Here is a 25,459-nt window from a genome sequence, read left to right as displayed (position 1 = left end):
TCCACACAGAGCTGCCACTGTTTGGTGTCATGGTCTGTAATGTCTTAACTTGGTCCATAATAGAGTATAGAGGGCTGCTAGTCGCCTGCATCGTTTGTCAACTTACAAGCTGACATGATCGGACGCACACATTGTCGTCATATTGTGATGTTTGATGTAGGGCTGGGCGATTTTTTCGGTTTAAACAATTAATTTGCATTTTTACTTTGCAACGGTTTGTGAAATGGCTGAACCGAAAAATCGTGATTTTTATTTTTATTTTATTTTTCCTCAAACTGGTTTGGGGGATAACATTTGAACGGTGGGACGTCATTACATGAAATTTCGCGGGGTTGGTCAGTTTTGCGTGCTGAACATAATGACGAAATCTGACCTTCCGTGGTTTTCGAGGAAATCGCTCTGTTTCAATCGTCCCGTGTTTCAATCGACCCGGATCTCCCCTACCATAAAAATGTCCACGAACACAGATGAAGAACTCATTCATAAAAAGGGTGCTACTTCAGTTGTATGGAAGTGGTTCGGGTACAAGCAGTCAGACATAGAACAAACTGTTCCGTGTAAGGTTTGTAGAAAGTCGATCGCATTTTACAAGTTTTTCAGGGATGGCCTACAAGATCTTTTTTTTTCAGTTTGATATGAAAAAATCTTTGCACAATAATGACAGCCAAGTGGTGCTAATTTTATTTTTTATCCTCGAACAACTGATTGGTTCACATAGACCTAGATTACTTGGTAATCCCATTTATTTTTATTGCGTTAAAGAAAATATGTATTTAAAATTTGCCTTGGTCTTAGTAATTTGTTTAGAGAAAAACATTAAAAAAAATCGAGGTTTAAATCGTAAATTGTCCATTAGTTAGAAAAAATCGAGATTTTATTTTTAGGCCAAATCGACCAGCCCTAGTTTGATGGTAGAAGCGGTGGCGGTCTGTTAGTTACTCCTCACCTGTAGACAACAATCACTGTGCACATAATAACAGATTATTAAGGGCCGGCGAGCATCACTGTTTATATTCATAAAGTGCTAAAACTAGCTTCTTGACCAGCTGGGATTGGTCGTTTAGCTCCTGACCGTGCTGTGATTGGTTGTTTAGCTCCTGACCGTGCTGTGATCGGTTGTTTAGCTCCTGACCGTGCTGTGATTGGTTGTTTAGCTCCTGACCCAGCTTAAGTCGGCCCAGGCCCAGGCCCAAGCTCGTCAGAGAGAGCTACAGCAGACCCTGGCCAATCAGAAAGACCTCCAACAGACCCAGGTGACCACCCAGCAGAGTCACAACCAGGAACTCAACACCCTCAAGTCCATTGTCAGCCAATCAGAGAGAAAGGTACCCTCCTCCTTTTCCCCTCGCCATTATCTTTTATTGAAGTGTACAGATTTTTAGGATAATGTCTACCTGTCCTAGTGTTCTTCAGTATGATAAGGAGGATCATGATAATGTCTACCTGTACTAGTTTTCTTTAGTTTGATAATGAGAATCATGATAATGTTGTCTACCTACCAGGTGTCTGACCTCCAGAGCCGGCTGGATGGCCTCCAAAAGGTATGTCCTCTCCTCTCCCCTGTCCAAGTCCCCTCCTCTCCCCTCCTGTCCACTGTCCTCCTCCCCTCCTCCCTCCTAGTTCCCTCCTTTTCCCCTCTTGTCTGCTCTGCCCTCCTCTCCTCTAATCCTCTCCTCTCTCCTCTCCCCTAGTCCCCTCCTCTCTGCTCGTCTCTCCTCTCCCCTAGTCCCCTCCTTTCTGCTCTCTGCTCCTCTTTCCTGTCTCAGTATTTTCTCCACTCATCCTCTCTTCTTTAACCTTTGACCCTCCGGTCTGTCATATTTAACCTTTGACCCTTCAGTTGGTTACATTTTACATTTGACCCTCTGTCCTGTCAATCAGAGGGTGAGTGAGCAGGAGGCAGAGAAACAGCAGCTACAGGATCAGCTAGCTGCGGCTAACCAGGCTACCGACGGTAGCACAGCCAGTCAGAGTTCTCCAGCTAGCGATTCTACGGCGGCCAGCGATGCTAACAAGGCCCTGCAGGAAGAGCTAGCTAAGCTGAGACAAGAGGTACTTTACATGGGAACTTTTCATAACTGCATTGAATTACAGATTCTGCACCTGGTCTTCATTAGGAAGAAATGTGATGTGGTGTTAATGACAGGGTTAATAAATGTGATGTGTTGTTGATGACGGGGTTAATAAATGTGATTTTTTTGTTGATGACCGGTTTAATACATGCGATGTTAATGATGTGGTTGATACATGTGATGTTAATGATGGGGTTAGGGCTTCTCGATTTTGGAAAAAATCATAATCACGATTATTTTGGTCAAGATTGAAATCACGAATATTTTTGAGTTTGAAAACATTCTGTATTTATTCAGCACGTCTCCCAAAAATACTTTGTAAATGAGATCTTTGAAATTTCACCTTAAAACAATACACAAAATTGTCAAAAAGCAAATGTTCAAATCAAATTAATGTGCAGAAATGTATCCAGCGATACAAATTCGATTAATCGCCCAGCCCTGGATGTTAATGAGGGGTGCGTTTGTTTCCAGCTGTCGGAGAGCAGCAGGCGGGAGGAGCAGCTCAGGCAGCAGATGACCGAAAAGGAGGAGAAGATTAAGAAGTCTTTCCTGGGAGCCAAGACCAAGATCCACCAGCTCAACAGTGAGTACTACGACCTGTATACTGCACACATATAGTGTAGTCCAGGACCAGGTCCTCTAGTGTAGACCAGGTCCTCTAGTGTAGACCAGGTCCTCTAGTGTAGACCAGGTCCTCTAGTGTAGACCAGGTCCTCTAGTGTAGACCAGGTCCTCTAGTGTAGACCAGGTCCAGGTCCTCTGTAGACCAGGTCCTCTGTAGACCAGGTCCCGGTCTAACCCTGGTGTCCCCAGCTGCCAAGCAGCAGCTGTCCCAGCAGGTGGAGGAGCTGAGGCAGAGTCGTGAGGAGCAGGAGGTCCGGATGGGCGCCCTGAAGTCTCAGTACGAGGGCCGGCTGCTGCGCCTGGACCGCGAGCGGAGGGGCCCCCCGGGGCCCGACAGCCGCGAGGAGGCCCCCGACCAGAGCTCCAGCAAGGTAGGGCCCCGCCCTCACACACCAGCATCCTGTTAGGGCCCCGCCCTCACACACCATCATCCTGTTAGGGCCCCGCCCTCACACACCAGCATCCTGTTAGGGCCCCGCCCTCACACACCAGCATCCTGTTAGGGCCCCACCCTCACACACCAGCATCCTGTTAGGGGCCCCACCCTCACACACCAGCATCCTGTTGGGGGCCCCGCCCTCACACACCAGCATCCTGTTAGGGCCCCGCCCTCACACACCATCATCCTGTTAGGGCCCCGCCCTCACACACCATCATCCTGTTAGGGCCCCACCCTCACACACCAGCATCCTGTTAGGGCCCCACCCTCACACACCAGCATCCTGTTGGGGGCCCCGCCCTCACACACCAGCATCCTGTTGGGGGCCCGCCCTCACACACCAGCATCCTGTTGGGGGCCCGACCATGAGAGGCCTCATCTTTCTTTTCGGGGCCACAAAATCTCTAGCACTGAACCCATGAGCTGGGAGTCAACCACCCTAACCCGATACCCTAACACAATACCCTAACCGCCCTAACCCAATACCCTAACCCAATACCCTAACCGCCCTAACCCAATACCCTAACCACCCTAACCCAATACCCTAACCACCCTAACCCAATACCCTAACCCAATACCCTAACCCAATACCCTAACCCAATACCCTAACCCAATACCCTAACCGCCCTAACCCAATACCCTAACCACCCTAACCCAATACCCTAACCACCCTAACCCAATACCCTAACCCAATACCCTAACCGCCCTAACCCAATACCCTAACCCAATACCCTAACCACCCTAACCCAATACCCTAACCACCCTAACCCAATACCCTAACCACCCTAACCCAATACCCTAACCACCCTAACCCAATACCCTAACCACCCTAACCCAATACCCTAACCAACACCCTAACCCCATAGCCACCCTAACCCAATACCCGTTAATTGAGTGCCAGTGGTAATGACTGATTCCTGTTTCCAGGTGTCGGACCACGCCCGGTCAGGTGACCAGAGACACCTGAAGAGCCCCGCCCAGGACCGGGGAAGGTAAGGATTAGGGTAGTATGATGCTAATGGGCTAGTATTGGGCTGGTATGATGGTAGTATTGGGCAGGTATTGGGCTGGTATGATGGTAACATTATTGTAGTATTTTGCTAGTATTACGGTTGCATTGGGCTAGTATTGTGCTAGTAAGATGTTAGTATTGGGCTAGTATTATGCTAGTATGATGGTAGCATGATGGTAGTATTGCGGTAGTACTGGGGGTGTATACCAGACTCTGACCTCCGTCTTTCTGCGGTCAGCTCCAGTACGTCAGACCCGCCCACCGCCAACATCAGACCCACCCCCAGCACCACGTCTCCTAGCAACAAGCCCAACCCCGCTTCCGGCAACAAGTCCACTCCCCGGGCCAGCATCCGCCCCATGGTTACCCCGGCAACCGTCTCCATGCCCACACCCACTGCCACCGTCATGCCGACCACCCAGACGGACAGCCAGGAAGGTAACCAGGAAGTTGGGAGGGTAAACAGGAAATTGGGAGGGTAAACAGGAAGATGGGAGGGTCGACAGGAAGTTGGGAGGGTAGACAGGATGTTGGGAGGGTAGACAGGATGTTGGGAGGGTAGACAGGATGTTGGGAGGGTAGACAGGATGTTGGGAGGGTAAACAGGATGTTGAGAGGGTAGACAGGATGTTGAGAGGGTAGACAGGATGTTGGGAGGGTAGACAGGATGTTGGGAGGGTAGACAGGAAGTTGGGAGGGTAGACAGGAAGTTGGAAGGGTCAATTAGAAGTAAGGATGGTCAACTGGAGAGTAAACAGGAAGTAAGTAGGGTAAACGGGAAGTAAAGAAAGTATACAGGAAGTTGGGAGGGTTGCAAATGCAAAATAGTGCGTCTATAATGGTTGTGTGTGTCCTCAGTGTGAATATATTTGAATGTGTGTTTGTATATAATGTGTGTGTGTGTGTGTGTGTGTGTGTGTGTGTGTATATCATGGTTGTGTGTCCTCAGTGGTGATCAGCACCAGTGGCTCCGTCCACTCCACCAGCTCCGGCTTGGGGAACACGCCCACCTCCCTCAGCCAGCCATCCAGCTCCCAGGCCACTGCTTTCGTCCAGCCCACCCAGCAGCAGGCGTCCAATCAGGAAGTAGCATCCAGCATGGATCAGGAGCGACCTTCCACATCCTCTCCGGTGATTGGAGGAGGTAAAACATAGAGAATAACTAACCAACATGTGTGGCCGCTGACATGCTAATTTTTAACCAGGGGGATTAGCATTACGTTTCCACGGGAACATTGCTAGGATAGTATGGATGGTTGACAGTGTAGTATGGGTGGTTGCCAGGATAGTATGGGTTGTTGCTAGGGTTGTATGGGGGGTTGCTTGGCTAGTATGGGTGGTGGTGGTGTCTAGATTGCCAGGGTAGTATGGGTGGTTGCCAGGGTAGTATGGGTGGTTGCTAGGGTAATATGGGTGGTTTCCATGGTAGTATTGTTGGAGATGCAGTGATGAACCGTTATGTATGTGTGTGTGTGTGTGTGTGTGTGTGTGTGTGTGTGTGTGTGTGTGTGTGTGTGTGTGTGTGTGTGTGTGTGTGTGTGTGTGTGTGTGTGTGTGTGTGTGTGTGTGTGTGTGTGTGTGTGTGTGTGTAGCGGGGCCGAAGCGTGTCAGAGAGGAGGAAGAGGAGGAGCCCGAGACATCCCACAGCCCCCCCTCAAGCAAGAAACTACGGCTCAGACAAACAGTCACACTACTGGTACACACACACACTACTGGTACACATTCACACACTACTGGTACAAACACACACTACTGGTTCTCTCTCTGTCTCTGTACACAGAGATAGACATTCTACAGCTACACACACACGTACACAATCTACAGGTGCGTGCAGATTCTACAGGTGCACACACAGTAACACGTGTGTTGGTTCCAGGAGGAAGGAGATGGAGGGATGGAAGGAGAGGATGAGATGGACCGACCGGACTCAGTGGACGACAGCCAGGTCAGACCCTCCAACCGCTCCCTACTCCCTACCTCCTACCTCCTACCGTTCCCTACTCCCTACCGCTCCCTACTCCCTACCTCCTACCTCCTACCGTTCCCTACTCCCTACCACTCCCTACTCCCTACCGTTCCCTACTCCCTACCTCCTACCTCCTACCGTTCCCTACTCCCTACCACTCCCTACTCCCTACCGTTCCCTACTCCCTACCTCCTACCGCTCCCTACCTCCTACCGCTCCCTACTCCCTACCGCTCCCTACTCCCTACCTCCTACCGCTCCCTACCTCCTACCACTCCCTACCTCCTACCGCTCCCTACTCCCTACCTCCTAAGGCTCCATGTGGTACAGACTTGGTGGATCACCAGACTGGGAACATGACATTAACAAATGTTTTATCACTAATAAATGTCATGATGTGTGTGTGTGTGTGTGTGTGTGTGTGTGTGTGTGTGTGTGTGTGTGTGTGTGTGTGTGTGTGTGTGTGTGTGTGTGTGTGTGTGTGTGTGTGTGTGTGTGTGTGTGTGTGTGTGTGTGTGTAGGAGATCCCAGAAGTTGGGTTTCCTGTGTTGGGGACGGAGGGGGAGGAGTCTGAGGATGTGGGCGTGTCCCAGTCGGTCCCCTCAGACCAGGTGATCCCCCAGGCCGCTCCTCAGGGCCGTGATGTCATCGTGATTGACACTGACAGTGAGAGCCGCGAGAGCAAGGAGTCTGAGGAGGAGGAAGAGGAAGAGGAGGAGGAGAAGGAGGAAGAGGAGGAGGAGGATGACGAGGTCTGAAAACATATTTTTCTTACGTTTTCTGCGGTCATGTGAATGGTTGTCTTGTTTAATACTTCCCCCCCCCCCCCCCCCAACACGACACGACCATCAGAGCTAACTTCACCACAGAATTACAGTAATCAAATTATTCATTTAGGGCGTATTCACACCTGCCTTTTTTCGGTTCGAACCAAACCAAAGAAAGAAAAGAAAAAACACATAAAAATGCTGATGCATTTAAAAAAACTGCAATGTGAAAAGGAACCGCACCAAACCGAACAAGAAACATTGGACCAAGGAGAGCGAATTAAAGGACTTTCCTGGTGTGAATACGCCCTTAGTCTTGTATTGTAGAGCATACTGTGTGCGTAGTCGTTAGTCAGCTCGTTAGTTCTTTTGCTGGACCAGCGCTGTATGAATAAAGTTTGTTGGTGTCCCAGTATAAGGAGGAAGAGGATGAAGACACTGGGGACGGAGGGATGGGGGCAGAGGGGAGTAACGAGGGGAGTGGAGGAGCAGAGGAGGAGGAGGAGGAGGGAGCCATGAGTTCTGAGGACTCACAACCCGTCAAGGAGGAGGAGAACCTTGGTGCTGCCTCCTCAGACTGCTCCAGCCGGCCGTCCTCCCACAGCGGTACGGGTGTAGTGTGTGTGTGTGGGTGTGTGTGTGTAGTTTGTCTGTTTATAATGTGTAGGGTGTGTGTGTATAATGCGTTGTGTGTGTGTGTATAATGTGTAGTGTGTGTGTGTGTGTGTGTATAATGCGTTGTGTATGTGTAGTGTGTGTGTGTGTATAATGTGTAGTGTGTGTGTGTGTGTGTGTATAATGCGTAGTGTGTGTGTGTGTATAATGCGTAGTGTGTGTGTGTGTGTGTGTCACGTAGTGTGTGTATAATGTGTAGTGTGTGTGTGTGTGTATAATGCGTTGTGTATGTGTAGTGTGTGTGTGTGTATAATGTGTGTGTGTGTGTGTGTGTGTGTGTGTGTGTATAATGCGTAGTGTGTGTGTGTGTGTGTCACGTAGTGTGTGTATAATGCGTAGTGTGTGTATAATGTGTAGTGTGTGTATAATGTGTAGTGTGTGTATAATGTGTAGTGTGTGTATAATGTGTAGTGTGTGTATAATGTGTAGTGTGTGTATAATGTGTAGTGTGTGTATAATGTGTAGTGTGTATAATGTGTAGTGTGTGTGTTCCTCTCTTCCAGGAGAGGGCAGCAGCAGTGCGGTGGAGCCCCTCCCCCCCAGAGAGATGCCTTACCCCCAGCCCTCCTCCACAACCTCCTCCCCAGCTCCTCCCACCTCCTCCCTCACCCCTCGCCTCCCCCAGCCACGACGCCCCCCCCACCCCCTCCCCCCCCGCCTCTACATACAACCGCCCGCCCCCGAACTGGGACCCCCACACACACAGGTACACACACACACACACACACACACACACACACACACACACACACACACACACACACACACACACACACACACACACACACACACACACACACACACCAGATTTGTTCATCTTTAGCCAATAAGAAGTCTCCCTGTTTGTGACCAATCAGAGACAGTCCTCCCAGCTGCGGAGGCCTTCGGTTGGCCGAGGGCCCCAGCTGACCCCTGGCATCGGCAGCATGGTGAGGTCACCTTTATGACTATGAACTAACTCCAGTAGGCTTTACTGTCCTCACTGACCTCCACTAACCTGTACTAACCGGTCCTCCTCCTGTGTCCTGCAGCAGCATTTCTTTGACGACGATGACCGGATGGTCCCCAGCACCCCGACGCTGGTGGTCCCCCACCGCACCGACGGCTTCGCTGAGGCTATCCAGTAAGGAGCTAGCCCCGATGCTCACCACGAGCACGCCGCCAGCCGCCAGCCGCCACATTGTCCGGCTATCCGCTGATCTATGTCCTAGTGAAGGGATGAGGAGAAACAAGGAGCTAAGCAGCATTAGCAGCTATCAGCTACATGGCTGAGCTGTACAGTGGAGCCGTGTTGATCCCTGCTGGTTCTCGGCCATCTTGGATGAGTGTGTAACGGCGTCCATCTTGTGCAGCTCCCCACAGGTGGCGGCTCTGTCCACGCGGTTCAGGTTCGGGCCCCCGGAGGACCTGCTACCCCAGAGCTCAGGGCACTCGGACCTGGGGCAGCTGGCCTCGCACGGAGGTAACACAACCCGACACTACACTACACAACACTACGCTACACAACACACTACACACTCGGACCTGGGGCAGCTGGCCTCACACGGAGGTAACACAACCCGACACTACACTACACAACACTACGCTACACACTACACAACACACTACACACTCGGACCTGGGGCAGCTAGCCTCACACGGAGGTAACGCAACCCAACACTACTCAACACACTACACACTCGGACCTGGGGCAGCTGGCCTCACACGGAGGTAACACAACCCAACACTACTCAACACACTACACACTCGGACCTGGGGAAGCTGGTCTCACACGGAGGTAACACAACACTACACAACACTACACAACACGACACTACACAACACACTACACACTCGGACCTGGGGCAGCTGGCCTCACACGGAGGTAACACAACACTACACTACGTCTGCTATGTGTGTTATAATGTATGTTGTGTTGTGATGTGTGTGTCTGTGTGTAGGTCTGGGGATGTATGAGTCTCCTCTGTTCCTGGCGGCTCATGAGGAGGAGGGCGGGGGGAGGAGCGTCCCCACGACCCCGCTGCAGATCGCTGCTCCAGGTACCTGTCTGTCTGCTCACCTGTCTGTGTCTATTCTCTCTCCGTCTTCAGTATGGCTCTCGCTCTCTCTCTCTCGCTCTGTGTATTGACTATGGCTCTCTCTCGCTCTGTTTATTCACTATGTCTCTCTCTCCTCTCTCCTCTCTTTCTAGTGACGGTGTTCTCTGAGTCTTTGCCTCTGGACAGCAGTGACAACATGGCCTCCCAGTCGGTTCCCATGGTTACCAACTCCGGTGGGATGGGGGCCGGCGACGACGAGGTCTTCATGGAGCAGGAGGGGGAGGGGTGAGAGGGTCACCCTACTGCCATCTAGTACTAGTACTAGTACCACTACCGTCTGTGTTGTGGTCCAGCCTGTGTTGTGTTGTGGTCCAGCCTGTGTTGTGTTGTGGTCCAGCCTGTGTTGTGTTATGGTCCAGCCTGTGTTGTGTTGTGGTCCTGACAGCAGTGTGTCCTCCCAGCCTCCAGGGGTCCTCAGAGAGCCACCCAGACCCAGAGGCCTCCGGGCAGCAGAGTGAGGATGCAGTGCTGCCCTCCACCAGCCAGGACCCCGGTGACTACGCCTTAATATTACTGTAGAGGAATACTATATAGAGGTGATAGACAGACTGTGATAGAGGACGGACTGTGATAGAGGACGGACTGTGATAGAGGACAGACTGATAGAGGACGGACTATAGAGGTGATAGACGGACTGTGATAGAGGACAGACTATAGAGGTGATAGAGGACAGACTATAGAGGTGATAGAGGACAGACTATAGAGGTGATAGAGGACAGACTATAGAGGTGATAGAGGACAGACTATAGAGGTGATGGAGGACAGACTATAGAGGTGATGGAGGACAGACTATAGAGGTGATGGAGGACAGACTATAGAGGTGATAGAGGACAGACTATAGAGGTGATAGAGGACAGACTATAGAGGTGATAGAGGACAGACTATAGAGGTGATAGAGGACAGACTATAGAGGTGATAGAGGACATACTATAGAGGTGATAGAGGCCAGACTATAGAGGTGATAGAGGACAGACTATAGAGGTGATAGAGGACAGACTATAGAGGTGATAGAGGACAGACTATAGAGGTGATAGAGGACAGACTATAGAGGTGATAGAGGACAGACTATAGAGGTGATAGAGGACAGACTATAGAGGTGATAGAGGACAGACTATAGAGGTGATAGAGGACAGACTATAGAGGTGATAGAGGACAGACTATAGAGGTGATAGAGGACAGACTATAGAGGTGATAGAGGACAGACTATAGAGGTGATAGAGGACAGACTATAGAGGTGATAGAGGACAGACTATAGAGGTGATAGAGGACAGACTATAGAGGTGATGGAGGACAGACTATAGAGGTGATGGAGGACAGACTATAGAGGTGATGGAGGACAGACTATAGAGGTGATGGAGGACAGACTATAGAGGTGATGGAGGACAGACTATAGAGGTGATAGAGGACAGACTATAGAGGTGATAGAGGACAGACTATAGAGGTGATAGAGGACAGACTATAGAGGTGATAGAGGACTAACCGGTCTCCTCCACAGACAGCAGCAGTGCTCCCCGCCGGCCTCTAGTGGGCCACGCCCAGAGCAGCAGTCTGGCCTCCAGAGGACCAGCCTTCAGAGGCAGGGGGGACGGGCGTACCACGCTCATCCGCAGGGGTAAGAACCTTCTAGACCTCCTGGTGTCTGGGGCCTCTAGACCTCCTGGTGTCTGGGGCCTCTAGACCTCCTGGTGTCTGGGGCCTCTAGACCTCCTGGTGTCTGGGGCCTCTAGACCTCCTGGTGTCTGGGGCCTCTAGACCTCCTGGTGTCAGGGCCCTCTAGACCTCCTGGTGTCTGGGGCCTCTAGACCTCCTGGTGTCTGGGGCCTCTAGACCTCCTGGTGTCTGGGGCCTCTAGACCTCCTGGTGTCTGGGGCCTCTAGACCTCCTGGTGTCTGGGGCCTCTAGACCTCCTGAGGTCTGGGGCCTCTAGACCTCGTCTGACTCCCTCAGGCTTCATTAGGACAGAGCTTTTAATCGGACTCTGTCTGTGTCTCCCTTGCTCGCTCTCACTGTGTCTCGCCCTCTCTCACTGTGTCTCGCCCTCTCTCTCTCTAGGTGTCACTTTCTCCCGTGCCGGTAGAGGAGGTGTCCCTCAGTGATGTCATCTATCCAGTCAGCCAATCAGGATGCTGGGATGTTCTTCATAACCATGTTATTGTTTCCTGTGTTTATAGCCGTAGGTCTGTTAGTATCAACATAGTGGTAGTGATGGAGCTATGTGCTACGCTTGTTTTAGCCACTTTAGTTATATTATGTCGTATTGCTGATCCTTTTTTGCTAATAAAGTTAACAATGAGCAAAGCGCAGCCTACATTATGTCAATGCTACAGTAAGAGGTGCTACAGTACACATTTAGTGCTACAGTAAGAGGTGCTACAGTACACTTTTAGTACTACAGTAAGGTGCTACAGTACACATTTAGTACTTCAGTAAGGTTCTTCAGTACACATTTAGCACTACAGTTAGAGGTGCTACAGTACACATTTAGCGCTACAGAAAGATGCTACAGAAGTTAAGCGGGGGTCAGGCAAAGGTCAGAGGGGGGTCAAGCCGAGGTCGGGGGTCAGAGGTCAGGGGGCGTGGAGAGGCATTGGGCAGTGATGTGAAACTAAGGGCGATAGTTGAGGGGCCATTGACCCTAGTGCAAGGCAGCCTGAAGCATGAGGCCTCACCGCGACCCGCTCATCATGAACTCCTCATGACCCGCTCATTTAACCCTCCTTTAGCATAGGTTACTCCTGAGCAACTCCGGCTATATTTAAAGTAACATGCCACCGACGAAGTTTACCGACTACGCGAAGACGCATGAGAGATGTGGTTAAGTAGAAGAATAGAAGAGAAGAAAATACAATTGATAATAATGGATGCCAATTCCAGAAACATTATTTGAATCGAAATTAAATTATTTATTGTTGGTTATCAAGCACACAATATACACCGTAAGAAAATAAATTGCCGACTTCACATTTAAGAGACTACTGGGGGCAGTTAATTTCAACATCAACGTAAGTTGAGCCTCTTTTTTTTTCACATGTGAATTGGCCTAGAATATTTTCGTTGGCCATGTCCGACCTTAGTGATTCTCACTGTTGGCGACAACCTGATTTAAATCAATACTAGAACGCATGGATCAAAAGAGCCCTTGTAGAACAACTTCGAAAAACTAGTTCCACCGTAGAGACGCTAGAGGTCAGCAATACTCCCCGTCTCGCAATGACGTTGGTTAGGAAAAGTGGAGTCATTTTTAACAGCGCTGTCTTTTCCTATGTTCAAAAGGAAGCACCTTGTCATCTCTTCTTGACCCGATTACGTTTTACACAAAGGTTAGGAGATTTGACTATTCGTAGAGGCAGCCTGGTTCAGGGTCGACCTTTATGAAGCTTTGATACAAACGGTCTCCGGAGGGGTTAGGGGTCGTAGCCAAGTTATTTTAGGGCACATTACCTCAACAAATCTCGATGTTTATTTCAGATCTGACTCAAATAAAATACATTATTTTGTACAAAACATTATAGACTCGTATTTCTTAATGCTTTTCCTTGCATGGTATTGGTTTATTTTACCAGGAACGGAAATCGAGTTGGATGTTTCTAATCGGATGATTTAACGAAGCCCACACAACAGTTTTATGAAGCGACCACATGAGTGATCGGGATTCGCATCAGGATTATTGATGTGATCAGGCGACAAAAAGGTGTGTAATATTATGGTCTGTCTAGTAGCACTAGGTCTAGTACTAATATGAGGACTAGTACTAATACTAGTATTCAGTAGTACTAATACTAGTACTCAGTAGTACTTGGTCCAGTACTACTTGTTCTCATTAATACTAGATAATGGTGTGTTCGAAATGCCTCGTACACCAACCGCACAAGCTCTTGTGATTTCCTGGTTTGTAACAATTAGAACGTTCCCGTTAGTCATTGGCTAGTCAAATGTTCCCACATTTCTAAGTTTTTTTAATTTTTCCAAAATTTGGCCTTAAGTTCCCACAGCCCCATGTTTCCACATTTCACTGGCACCGTTGGATCCTGCCTCACTTGAGCAACAACATCTTGTCAGACTTAAGATAGGGTTATCCCTAACCCTGTCTGCTATGCTTTTCACCAAATATTGTGGAAAAAAATATCTCATTAATTTACTATAAACTAAAGTGCTTCCAAAAAAGATTGTGGGAGGATAGGGCATAAATTGAAGGGAAATATAAGGAACACAAAACAAATTTTGAAGATGTAGAAATGTGGGACCATCGGGCTGACCCCGTCATTGTTATAGCTACATTAGCCTCTTTAGCAAACCAGCTCGAAAACAAACAGAACTTCACATTGTATTACACACAGCAAGACTGCAATGCATTAATTGATGACCGGATTAAAGCAGCAATGTAATCATGTGTGTAAGAGGGAGCATTTAAAATCTACATTTAAATGACAAACGACAAAAAATTATCTCTTTACGGGCGCAGCCATCTTTGTCGAGTCGTGCGCTCCGCCTCACTGAACTCGGTGGACTATCAGAATCCCGAGTGGGGCTGACCAAAAGGGGGAGTTCCTCCGTGATATGACGCAAGAAATCTGAGATTTCCCACTTTGTGACTCGTGCGGTCGGTGTACGAGGCATCTGGAACACACCATGACACTCAGACTTCCTGTCCCAGCTAGTCCCGCCCCATCATGATATTGGTCGAGCCCGGCCTCTTCATCGGCTCTGCAGCCGACCTGAGCGACGCCCAGGCTTTGGCCGAGGCAGCGGTCAGTCACGTGCTGTCGGTGGACTCCGAGGACCCTCCCCTCCCCCAGGGGGCGGGGCTCAGACACAAGAGGATCAGCGTCCTGGACCAGCCGACCTCTGACCTCCTGAGTCATATGGATGACAGCTTCCTGTTCCTACAGGAAGCTGTGGAGGGGGGCGGGGCTGCTCTTGTGCACTGGTAGGTCAAAGGTTTAAGTCCAATCATCAACCCTGAGCCTGCATACTGAAGAACCTTTGGATCAATAGAGTGTGTGTAGAGTGGTTAGTCAAGAATCACACTCAGTTTGTTAACAGTAGTGAAATGTGTGTGTGTTTGTGTGTGTAGCCATGCGGGGCGGAGCCGTAGTGCTGCCATGGTAACGGCCTACCTGATGAGGAGCCACAGGCTGAGCTTCTCTGAGGCCTACGACCGCCTGCAGCGCAGAAACCCCGACGTCCAGTAGGTCACGACCTCTGACCCCTCCCACTGGAGGTCACGTGAGCTCTGATCCCTCCTCCTGGAGGGAAAGGAGGTCAGAGCCCCTGGCTCTTCTCTCCTCTCCTCCTCTCTCTTCTCTCCTCTCTCCACTCCAATGTCTTGTCTTCTGAAAAATCGTTAGTAACAGTCTCCTGCTTAGCTCACCGTGTGTGTGTGTGTGTGTGTGTGTGTGTGTGTGTGTGTGTGTGTGTGTGTGTGTGTGTGTGCAGGGTGAACACTGGGTTCCAGCAGCAGCTCCAGCTCTACGAGGCTTTGGGCTGCCGAGTCGACCGGAGCCGAGCCGAGTTCAGAGAGTTCAGACTCAGGCTGCTGGTTGAGCAGCAGGCAGGTACACACACACACTCACACTCACACAGCTATATATAAATGCTTGATTCCATCGTGTACCATGCCGTGGCCCACCAGCATTCTAGTACACGTTATGTGTGTGTGTGTGTGTGTAGACCTCTCCCAGGTCCCAAGCGAGGTCTTTGCGGTGGATCCCGCTGACTCCGCCTCCTCCGAGGTCTCCTATCGGTGCAGAAAGTGCAGGTCAGAGGTCAACTGATATTTCCTGATATTACAACCTGTATTACCTACAGGAAGCCTCTGTTAGTCCAGGTCCCTGGTCTACAGGAAGCCTCTGTTAGTCCAGGTCTCTGGTCTACAGGAGGACTCTGTTAGTCCAGGTCTCTGGTCTACAGGAGGACTCTGTTAGTCCAGGTCTCTGGTCTACAGGAGGACTCTGTTAGTCCAGGTCTCTGGTCTACAGGAGGACTCTGTTAGTCCAGGTCCCTGGTCTACAGGAGGACTCTGTTAGTCCCGGTCTCTGGTCTACAGGAGGCCTCTGTTAGTCCAGGTCTCTGGTCTACAGGAGGACTCTGTTAGTCCAGGTCCCTGGTCTACAGGAAGCCTCTGTTAGTCCAGGTCTCTGGTCTACAGGAGGACTCTGTTAGTCCAGGTCTCTGGTCTACAGGAGGACTCTGTTAGTCCAGGTCCCTGGTCTACAGGAGGACTCTGTTAGTCCCGGTCTCTGGTCTACAGGAGGCCTCTGTTAGTCCAGGTCTCTGGTCTACAGGAGGACTCTGTTAGTCCAGGTCTCTGGTCTACAGGAGGCCTCTGTTAGTCCAGGTCTCTGATCCCCCGGGTCCTGGACTACAGGAGGACTCTGTTAGTCCAGGTCTCTGGTCTACAGGAGGACTCTGTTAGTCCAGGTCTCTGATCCCCCTGGTCCTGGACTACAGGAGGACTCTGTTCCGTGGTTCCAGTCTCCTGAGTCACGAGGTTGGGGACGGAGCTTCTTCCTTTCAGCACAAGAAATCCAGCGATCCTACTGGTAAAACGACCTGTCAATCCGTCAAAGCCGGTCGAAGGCTGGGCCTCATAATCTGATAAATGATTCAGTATGTGATCAATCATTATTAATATGGTTTCCCAGGTAACGCAGCATGCACCTCCTACTTCATCGAGCCTGTCCAGTGGATGGAGAGCGCTCTAATTGGCCAGCTGGACGGGCCGGTACTTCATACACTTATACACACTAATATTCACCACTACACACAATCACTCACTTTAAAACACTAATATTCACCACTACACACTATCACACACTAATATTCACCACTACACACTATTACTCACTTATACACACTAATATTCACCATTAGACTCTAATATTCACTATCACACTTATATCGTGTACATAGTATGCACGATTTATGCATTGTATATTATCTATACTATCTTTAGTGTATGTGTCTATGTGTTCCAGCTACAATGCCCGCGATGCAGCAGGAAGCTGGGGGCGTTCTGCTGTATATACTGATAGTTATATAGTATGTGTATTATATATTGTGTATTCTATAGTGATATGTCTATGTGTTCCAGCTACAGTGCCCGCGGTGCAGCAGTAAGCTGGGGGCGTTCTGCTGGGCAGGGGGGCGATGCTCCTGTGGCCGATGGGTCACGCCCTCCTTCCAACTCCACCACAACCGACTGGACTGCATACGACCAATCAGTATCCAGAAAATACACACCCTGACTGACTCACAGACCCCGACTGACTCGCACACTGACACACACCCTGGCTAATCACCCACACACATCTATATACATATATCTAGATTTATAGATATGGATCTTTATATCTAGATCTATGTGTAGAGGAGTTTCCTGCTGCAGTAATCTCCTCTGCCGTTTCCTCATGAATAAAACACTTAAAAGGGTTTTGTTTGGCTTGTGATTCAGTAGATGCATCAGGGTTGAGTTCACCCTGGTTGGTCAGTAGCAACAGTTGTTTAATTATGTTGTGTACGGGCACAGCCCATAATGTAGCTCTATTGGTGTGTATAAGAGGGACGAGCCCATAGCTAGTACAACTAGCTTGCTAGCAATGCAAGCTAACCAATATAAGCTAAGCTAATAGCGTGATCTAAGAAGCAGATGCATTCCATGCAGCACACCAAAATAAAACCAAAATTTAAATAAAATACATGAACCACTCGACAAATGAAACATGGAATATTTATTATTCCATGTTTATATATATATATATATATATATATATATATATAAACATATATATATTGTGAAGCCCCAAACAGCGCAGAATCAATTGAAGTCGATCTAAACTATAAAGATATCCACATGAAACAATGTTCATTAACAGATGACCGCATGCTACGCCAGGGACGCGGGAAGTCAGTCCGAGGGGGGGGTGCTGAGAGAGAATCTATATAATGACGTCATAATAAATGCTGCGCAACATCCGTTGTTTACAGAGACGAGATGAGGGGTGACGTCACATTCAGGGATCCGCTCTGATAAACACTACTGGTGTGTAAAAAGAGTTCTGCCAACTAGCCACTGTTATTCACAAACGTTAGCAAATAAACAATGTGGAAATTAGAGTCAACTCGGCTGATACTGGGCTGAATTTCACACACTAACAACATGCCGACAAACTGTTGCGGTCCGGGATTATACACAGCGTTATAACAAGGATTCAGGAGGTTATTTCTAAAGGTTTACAAAGGAAAGTGACAATAATAGAAAGCCTTAATTTTCATCCAGACTTACGAGTTGTCTGATATGAGGAAGGTGACGATTTCTCCGTCAAGTGAACCGCCCGTCTTTGCTCTTTTTTTGCCAACCAGTTTACGTGCGGGATTCCAGAATCAAAACGATAACATTCAACGTGTCTATTAATATAGCAGCAACATTTTACACCAGTTTTAGAATGTTCACTACAACAGATGTTGAACACCAACATGCATATGTAAAATCAGCATAGTACCGATAATATGACAAATATCATAAAAAGGGTGGATGTCAATAATTTAATGAAAAATCATGTTATACAACAAAAAAAAAGTATTGATTTGTTCAGAAAACTTTCTCACTTGCAGTTACAGCCAGGGGCCGCTGCAGCACCCTAAGCACCCCCACTTCCCGCGTCCCTGGGTAACACTGTTGTTTTTTATTGGTCGTCATGAAAAAAAACCTAAGGGGTAACACTGTCGTTTTTTATTGGTCGTCATGAAAAAAACGTAAGGGGTAACCATGTTGTTTTTTATTGGTCGTCAGTCATGAAAAAAAACATAAGGGGTAACACTGTTGTTTATTATTTGTCGTCTTGAAAAAAAAAATAAGGGAAATATTAGAAATACACACATACATTTTAATGTCATGTATATCCTCTTTAATGATGATTGATTATTGTGTATTGTCATCGCCTCAGTGGTGCAGTGGGGTGCACTCTGCCTATCCCCCTGGAGACCGGGGTTCAAGTCCGGTTGATGACGTCTGTTGGAAGTTTCTTATCTCTATTTCATGCGAATTATAAATTCAAGTATAACCTTTGTGATGACTTTAACCGGTGTCTTGATGGTGCATTGTTAAGTTCGGAGGTTAACACTCTAAACAGCTCATGTTCCGATCCCTGCAAAAACGTTGACAGGGGTGACACTGTTGTTTTTCTTTGGTCGTCATGAAAAAAAACACAAGGGGTAACACTGTCGTTTTTATCATATGAAACATGAGGGGTAACACTGTCGTTTTTCTTTGGTCGTCATGAAAAAAACCATAAGGGGTAACACTGTTGTTTTTTATTGGTCGTCATGAAAGAAAACATAAGGGGTAACACTGTTGTTTTTTATTGGTCGTCATGAAAAAAAACATAAGGGGTAACACTGTTGTCTTTGTCAAATAAAACATAAGGGGTAACACTGTCGTTTTTTATTGGTCGTCATGAAAAAAACGTAAGGGGTAACACTGTTGTCTTTGTCAAATAAAACATAAGGGGTAACACTGTCGTTTTTTATTGGTCGTCATGAAAAAAAACATAAGGAGTAACACTGTTGTCTTTGTCAAATAAAACATAAGGGGTAACACTGTCGTTTTTTATTGGTCGTCATGAAAAAAAACATAAGGGGTAACACTTGTTTTTTATTGGTCGTCATGAAAAAAAACCTAAGGGGTAACACTGTCGTTTTTTATTGGTCGTCATGAAAAAAACGTAAGGGGTAACCATGTTGTTTTTTATTGGTCGTCAGTCATGAAAAAAAACATAAGGGGTAACACTGTTGTTTATTATTTGTCGTCTTGAAAAAAAAAATAAGAGAAATAATAGAAATACACACATACATTTTAATGTCATGTATATCCTCTTTAATGATGATTGATTATTGTGTATTGTCATCGCCTCAGTGGTGCAGTGGGGTGCACTCTGCCTATCCCCCTGGAGACCGGGGTTCAAGTCCGGTTGATGACGTCTGTTGGAAGTTTCTTATCTCTATTTCATGCGAATTATAAATTCAAGTATAACCTTTGTGATGACTTTAACCGGTGTTTTGATGGTGCATTGTTAAGTTCGGAGGTTAACACTCTAAACAGCTCATGTTCCGATCCCTGCAATAACGTCGACAGGGGTGACACTATTGTTTTTCTTTGGTCGTCATGAAAAAAAAAACAAGGGGTAACACTGTCGTTTTTATCATATGAAACATGAGGGGTAACACTGTCGTTTTTATCAAATGAAACATAAGGGGTAACACTGTCGTTTTTCTTTGGTCGCCATGAAAAAAACCTTAAGGGGTAACACTGTTGTTTTTTATTGGTCGTCATGAAAGAAAACATAAGGGGTAACACTGTTGTTTTTTATTGGTCGTCATGAAAAAAAACATAAGGGGTAACACTGTTGTCTTTGTCAAATAAAACATAAGGGGTAACACTGTCGTTTTTTATTGGTCGTCATGAAAAAAACGTAAGGGGTAACACTGTTGTTTTTTATTGGTCGTCATGAAAAAAAACATAAGGGGTAACACTGTTGTTTTTTATTGGTCGTCATGAAAAAAAACCTAAGGGGTAACACTGTCGTTTTTTATTGGTCGTCATGAAAAAAACGTAAGGGGTAACCATGTTGTTTTTTATTGGTCGTCAGTCATGAAAAAAAACATAAGGGGTAACACTGTTGTTTATTATTTGTCGTCTTGAAAAAAAAAATAAGGGAAATAATAGAAATACACACATACATTTTAATGTCATGTATATCCTCTTTAATGATGATTGATTATTGTGTATTGTCATCGCCTCAGTGGTGCAGTGGGGTGCACTCTGCCTAACCCCCTGGAGACCGGGGTTCAAGTCCGGTTGTTGACGTCTGTTGGAAGTTTATTATCTCTATTTCATGCGAATTATAAATTCAAGTATAACCTTTGTGATGACTTTAACCGGTGTCTTGATGGTGCATTGTTAAGTTCGGAGGTTAACACTCTAAACAGCTCATGTTCTGATCCCTGCAAAAACGTCGACAGGGGTGACACTGTTGTTTTTCTTTGGTCGTCATGAAAAAAAACACAAGGGGTAACACTGTCGTTTTTATCATATGAAACATGAGGGGTAACACTGTCGTTTTTATCAAATGAAACATAAGGGGTAACACTGTCGTTTTTCTTTGGTCGTCATGAAAAAAACCATAAGGGGTAACACTGTTGTTTTTTATTGGTCGTCATGAAAGAAAACATAAGGGGTAACACTGTTGTTTTTTATTGGTAGTCATGAAAAAAAACATAAGGGGTAACACTGTTGTCTTTGTCAAATAAAACATAAGGGGTAACACTGTCGTTTTTTATTGGTCGTCATGAAAAAAACGTAAGGGGTAACACTGTTGTTTTTTATTGGTCGTCATGAAAAAAAACATATAGGGGGTAACACTGTTGTTTTTTTTGGTCATCATGAAAAAAAACATAAGGGGTAACACTGTTGTTTATTATTTGTCGTCTTGAAAAAAAAAATAAGAGAAATAATAGAAATACACACATACATTTTAATGTCATGTATATCCTCTTTAACGATGATTGATTATTGTGTATTGTCATCGCCTCAGTGGTGCAGTGGGGTGCACTCTGCCTAACCCCCTGGAGACCGGGGTTCAAGTCCGGTTGATGACCTCTGTTGGAAGTTTCTTATCTCTATTTCATGCGAATTATAAATTCAAGTAAAACCTTTGTGATGACTTTAACCGGTGTCTTGATGGTGCATTGTTAAGTTCGGAAGTTAACACTCTAAACAGCTTATGATCCAATCCCTGCAAAAACATCGACAGGGGTGACACTGTTGTTTTTCTTTGGTCGTCATGAAAAAAAACACAAGGGGTAACACTGTTGTTTTTTATTGGTCGTCATGAAAGAAAACATAAGGGGTAACACTGTTGTTTTTTATTGGTCGTCATGAAAAAAAACATAAGGGGTAACACTGTTGTCTTATGTTTATGTTTATTTCATGACGACCAATAAAAGACAGCAGTCTTACCCCTCATGTTTTTTTTCATGACGACCAATAAAAACGACAGTGTTACCCCTTATGTTTTTTTTCATGACGGCCAATAAAAAACGACAGTGTAACACTGTCGTTTTTATCAAATGAAACATAAGGGGTAACACTGTCGTTTTTCATTGGTCGTCATGAAAAAAACAATAAGGGGTAAAACTGTTGTTTTTTATTGGTCGTCATGAAAGAAAACATAAGGGGTAACACTGTTGTCTTTGTCAAATAAAATATAAGGGGTAACACTGTCGTTTTTTTTCATGACGACCAATAAAAAACGACAGTGTTACCCCTTGTGGTTTATTTCATGACGACCAAAGAAAAACAGCAGTGTTACCCCCTATGTTTTATTTGATAAATATCAACAGTGTTACCCCTTATGTTTTTTTTCATGACGACCAATAAAAACGACAGTGTTACCCCTTATGGTTTTTTTCATGACGGCCAATAAAAAACGACAGTGTAACACTGTCGTTTTTATCAAATGAAACATGAGGGGTGACACTGTCGTTTTTCTTTGGTAGTCACGAAAAAAACCATAAGGGGTAACACTGTTCCTTTTTTTATTGGTCGTCATGAAAAAAAACATAAGGGGTAACACTGTTCCTTTTTTTATTGGTCGTCATGAAAAAAACCATAAGGGGTAACATTGTTGTTTTTTATTGGTCGTCATGAAAAAAAACATAAGGGGTAACACTGTTGTTTATTATTTGTCGTCTTGAAAAAAAAAATAAGGGGTAACACTGTCGTTTTTATCAAATGAAACATGAGGGGTAACGCTGTTGTTTTTATCAAATGAAACATAAGGGGTAACACTGTCGTTTTTCTTTGGTCGTCATGAAAAAAACCTCGACAGGGGTGCCACTGTCGTTTTTTATCGGCCGTCATGAAATAAATATAAGGGGAAAACACTGTCGATATTTATCAAATAAAACATAGGGGGTGACACTGTTGTTTTTCTTTGGTCGTCATGAAAAAAAACACAAGGGGTAACACTGTCGTTTTTATCAAATGAAACATAAGGGGTAACACTGTCGTTTTTCTTTGGTCGTCATGAAAAAAACCATAAGGGGTAAAACTGTTGTTTTTTATTGGTCGTCATGAAAGAAAACATAAGGGGTAACACTGTTGTCTTTGTCAAATAAAATATAAGGGGTAACACTGTCGTTTTTTTTCATGACGACCAATAAAAAACGACAGTGTTACCCCTTGTGGTTTATTTCATGACGACCAAAGAAAAACAGCAGTGTTACCCCCTATGTTTTATTTGATAAATATCAACAGTGTTACCCCTTATGTTTATTTCATGACGACCAATAAAAAACAGCAGTCTTACCCCTTATGTTTTTTTTCATGACGACCAATAAAAACGACAGTGTTACCCCTTATGGTTTTTTTCATGACGGCCAATAAAAAACGACAGTGTAACACTGTCGTTTTTATCAAATGAAACATGAGGGGTGACACTGTCGTTTTTCTTTGGTAGTCACGAAAAAAAACATAAGGGGTAACACTGTTCCTTTTTTTATTGGTCGTCATGAAAAAAAACATAAGGGGTAACACTGTTCCTTTTTTTATTGGTCGTCATGAAAAAAAACATAAGGGGTAACCATGTTGTTTTTTATTGGTCGTCATGAAAAAAAACATAAGGGGTAACACTGTTGTTTTTTTTGGTCGTCATGAAAAAAAACATAAGGGGTAACACTGTTGTTTATTATTTGTCGTCTTGAAAAAAAAACATTAGGGAAATAATAGAAATACACACATACATTTTAATGTCATGTATATCCTCTTTATTGATGATTGATGATTGTGTATTGTCATCGCCTCAGTGGTGCAGTGGGGTGCACTCTGCCTAACCCCCTCGAGACCAGGGTTCAAGTCCGGTTGATGACCTCTGTTGGAAGTTTCTTTTCTCTATTTCATGCGAATTATAAAGTCAAGTATAACCTTTGTGATGTCTTTAACCGGTGTCTTGATGGTGCATTGTTAAGTTCGGAGGTTAACACTCTAAACAGCTCATGTTCCGATCCCTGCGAAAACGTCGACAGGGGTGCCAATGTTGTTTTTTATTGGTCAACATGGAAAAAACATGAGGGGTAACTGTCGTTTTTTATCGGCCGTCATGAAATAAATATAAGGGGAAAACACTGTTGATATTTATCAAATAAAACATAGGGGGTGACACTGTTGTTTTTCTTTGGTCGTCATGAAAAAAAACACAAGGGGTAACACTGTCGTTTTTATCAAATTCAACATGAGGGGTAACAGTGTCGTTTTTATCAAATGAAACATAAGGGGTAACACTGTCGTTTTTCTTTGGTCGTCATGAAAAAAAACATAAGGGGTAACACTGTTGTTTTTTATTGGTCGTCATGAAAAAAAACATAAGGGGTAACACTGTCGTTTTTTATCAGTCATCAAGAAAAAAACAAGGGGTAACACTGTCGTTTTTTTTCATGACGACCAATAAAAAACGACAGTGTTACCCCTTATGTTTTTTTTCATGACGACCAATAAAAAACGACAGTGTAACACTGTCGTTTTTATCAAATGAAACATGAGGGGTGACACTGTCGTTTTTCTTTGGTAGTCACGAAAAAAACCATAAGGGGTAACACTGTTCCTTTTTTTATTGGTCGTCATGAAAAAAAACATAAGGGGTAACACTGTTCCTTTTTTTATTGGTCGTCATGAAAAAAAACATAAGGGGTAACACTGTTGTTTTTTATTGGTCGTCATGAATAAAAACATAAGGGGTAACACTGTTGTTTTTTATTGGTCGTCATGAATAAAAACATAAAGGGGGTAACACTGTTGTTTTTTATTGGTCGTCATGAATAAAAACATAAGGGGTAACACTGTTGTTTTTTATCGGTCGTCATGAAAAAAACACAAGGGGTAACACTGTCGTTTTTATCAAATGAAACGTAAAAAGAACTGTCGTTTTTTATCTGTGGTCATGAAAAACCCATAAGGGGTAACACTGTTGAAAAGTATCGAATAAAACATAGGGGGGTAACACCAGGGACGCGGGAAGTCAGTCCAAGGGGGGGGGGGTGCTGAGAGAGAGTCTATATAATGACGTCATAATAAATGCTGCGCAACATTCAGGGCTCCGCTCTGATAAACACTCTACTGGTGTGTAAAAAGAGTTCTGCCAACTAGCCACTGTTATTCACAAACGTCAGCAAGTAAACAATGTGGAAATTAGAGTCAACTCGGCTGATACTGTGCTGAATTTCACACACTAACAACATGCCGACAAGCTGTTGCGGTCCGGGATTATACACAGCGTTATAACAAGGATTTAGGAGGTTATTTCTAAAGGTTTAAAAGGAGAGTGACAATAAAAGAAAGCCTTTATTTTCATCCAGAGTTACGAGTTGTCTGATATGAGGAAAGTGACGGTTTCTCCGTCAAGTGAACCGTCCGTCTTTGCTCTTTTTTTGCCAACCAGTTTACGTGCAGGATTCCAGAATCATAACGATAACATTCAACGTGTCTATTAATATGGCAGCAACATTTTACACCAGTTTTAGAATGTTCACTACAACAGATGTTGAACACCAACATGCTTATGTAAAATCAGCATAGTACGATATTCAGCTATCGGCAGTTCTGCGTTGTGCGTCATAGCCTACGTCAGCCTACTCAGACAATGTTCTAAATAAAATGAAATGATAATATGATAAATATCATAAAAAGGGTGGATGTCAATAATTAAATGAAAAATCATGTTGTATGATAAAATTATATAAAAAAAAAAAAA

General features: G+C 45.5%; 2 protein-coding genes across 7 annotated transcripts in view; both read left to right on the top strand.

The window, feature by feature from the left end:
- The window catches only part of tpra (translocated promoter region a, nuclear basket protein), a 32,621-nt gene extending 20,667 nt beyond the window's left edge, over positions 1-11,954 (top strand). Inside the window, exons 35-55 of one of the 5 annotated variants that reach the window (XM_060058829.1) lie at positions 1,155-1,325; positions 1,503-1,541; positions 1,882-2,052; positions 2,547-2,658; positions 2,889-3,070; positions 4,066-4,130; positions 4,389-4,588; positions 5,100-5,294; positions 5,743-5,846; positions 6,027-6,095; positions 6,637-6,867; positions 7,296-7,488; positions 8,061-8,263; positions 8,415-8,486; positions 8,589-8,680; positions 8,910-9,019; positions 9,498-9,596; positions 9,749-9,881; positions 10,058-10,149; positions 11,152-11,268; positions 11,709-11,954. In XM_060058829.1, coding sequence (XP_059914812.1) covers positions 1,155-1,325; positions 1,503-1,541; positions 1,882-2,052; positions 2,547-2,658; positions 2,889-3,070; positions 4,066-4,130; positions 4,389-4,588; positions 5,100-5,294; positions 5,743-5,846; positions 6,027-6,095; positions 6,637-6,867; positions 7,296-7,488; positions 8,061-8,263; positions 8,415-8,486; positions 8,589-8,680; positions 8,910-9,019; positions 9,498-9,596; positions 9,749-9,881; positions 10,058-10,149; positions 11,152-11,268; positions 11,709-11,752 — 2,694 coding nt within the window. In that variant the 3' untranslated portion in view covers positions 11,753-11,954. Of the gene's footprint in view, positions 1-1,154; positions 1,326-1,502; positions 1,542-1,881; positions 2,053-2,546; positions 2,659-2,888; positions 3,071-4,065; positions 4,131-4,388; positions 4,589-5,099; positions 5,295-5,742; positions 5,847-6,026; positions 6,096-6,636; positions 6,868-7,295; positions 7,489-8,060; positions 8,264-8,414; positions 8,487-8,588; positions 8,681-8,909; positions 9,020-9,497; positions 9,597-9,748; positions 9,882-10,057; positions 10,150-11,151; positions 11,342-11,708 lie in introns of those variants that run through there. The other 4 variants (XM_060058825.1, XM_060058830.1, XM_060058828.1 and 1 more) reach the window with 4 other exon arrangements.
- A 959-nt stretch (positions 11,955-12,913) lies between these two features.
- dusp12 (dual specificity phosphatase 12) lies at positions 12,914-17,087 on the top strand. 2 transcript variants are annotated; one of them, XM_060058824.1, is made up of 8 exons: positions 12,914-13,347; positions 14,315-14,583; positions 14,731-14,844; positions 15,093-15,211; positions 15,327-15,414; positions 16,107-16,198; positions 16,301-16,380; positions 16,750-17,087. In XM_060058824.1, the coding sequence occupies exons 2-8, from the start codon at positions 14,327-14,329 to the stop codon at positions 16,951-16,953; spliced, it is 954 nt and encodes a 317-aa protein (XP_059914807.1). In that variant the 5' UTR covers positions 12,914-13,347; positions 14,315-14,326; the 3' UTR covers positions 16,954-17,087. The 2 variants fall into 2 exon arrangements, with proteins under 2 accessions (XP_059914807.1, XP_059914806.1); XM_060058823.1 differs by having other exon boundaries at positions 12,918-13,347; positions 14,311-14,583.
- Positions 17,088-25,459: the final 8,372 nt, after the last annotated feature.

The sequence above is a fragment of the Gadus macrocephalus genome, chromosome 8, assembly GCF_031168955.1.
Source record: "Gadus macrocephalus chromosome 8, ASM3116895v1".
NCBI classification, from domain to species: Eukaryota; Metazoa; Chordata; class Actinopteri; order Gadiformes; family Gadidae; genus Gadus; species Gadus macrocephalus.
This window is presented reverse-complemented; position numbering and strand designations above follow the sequence as displayed.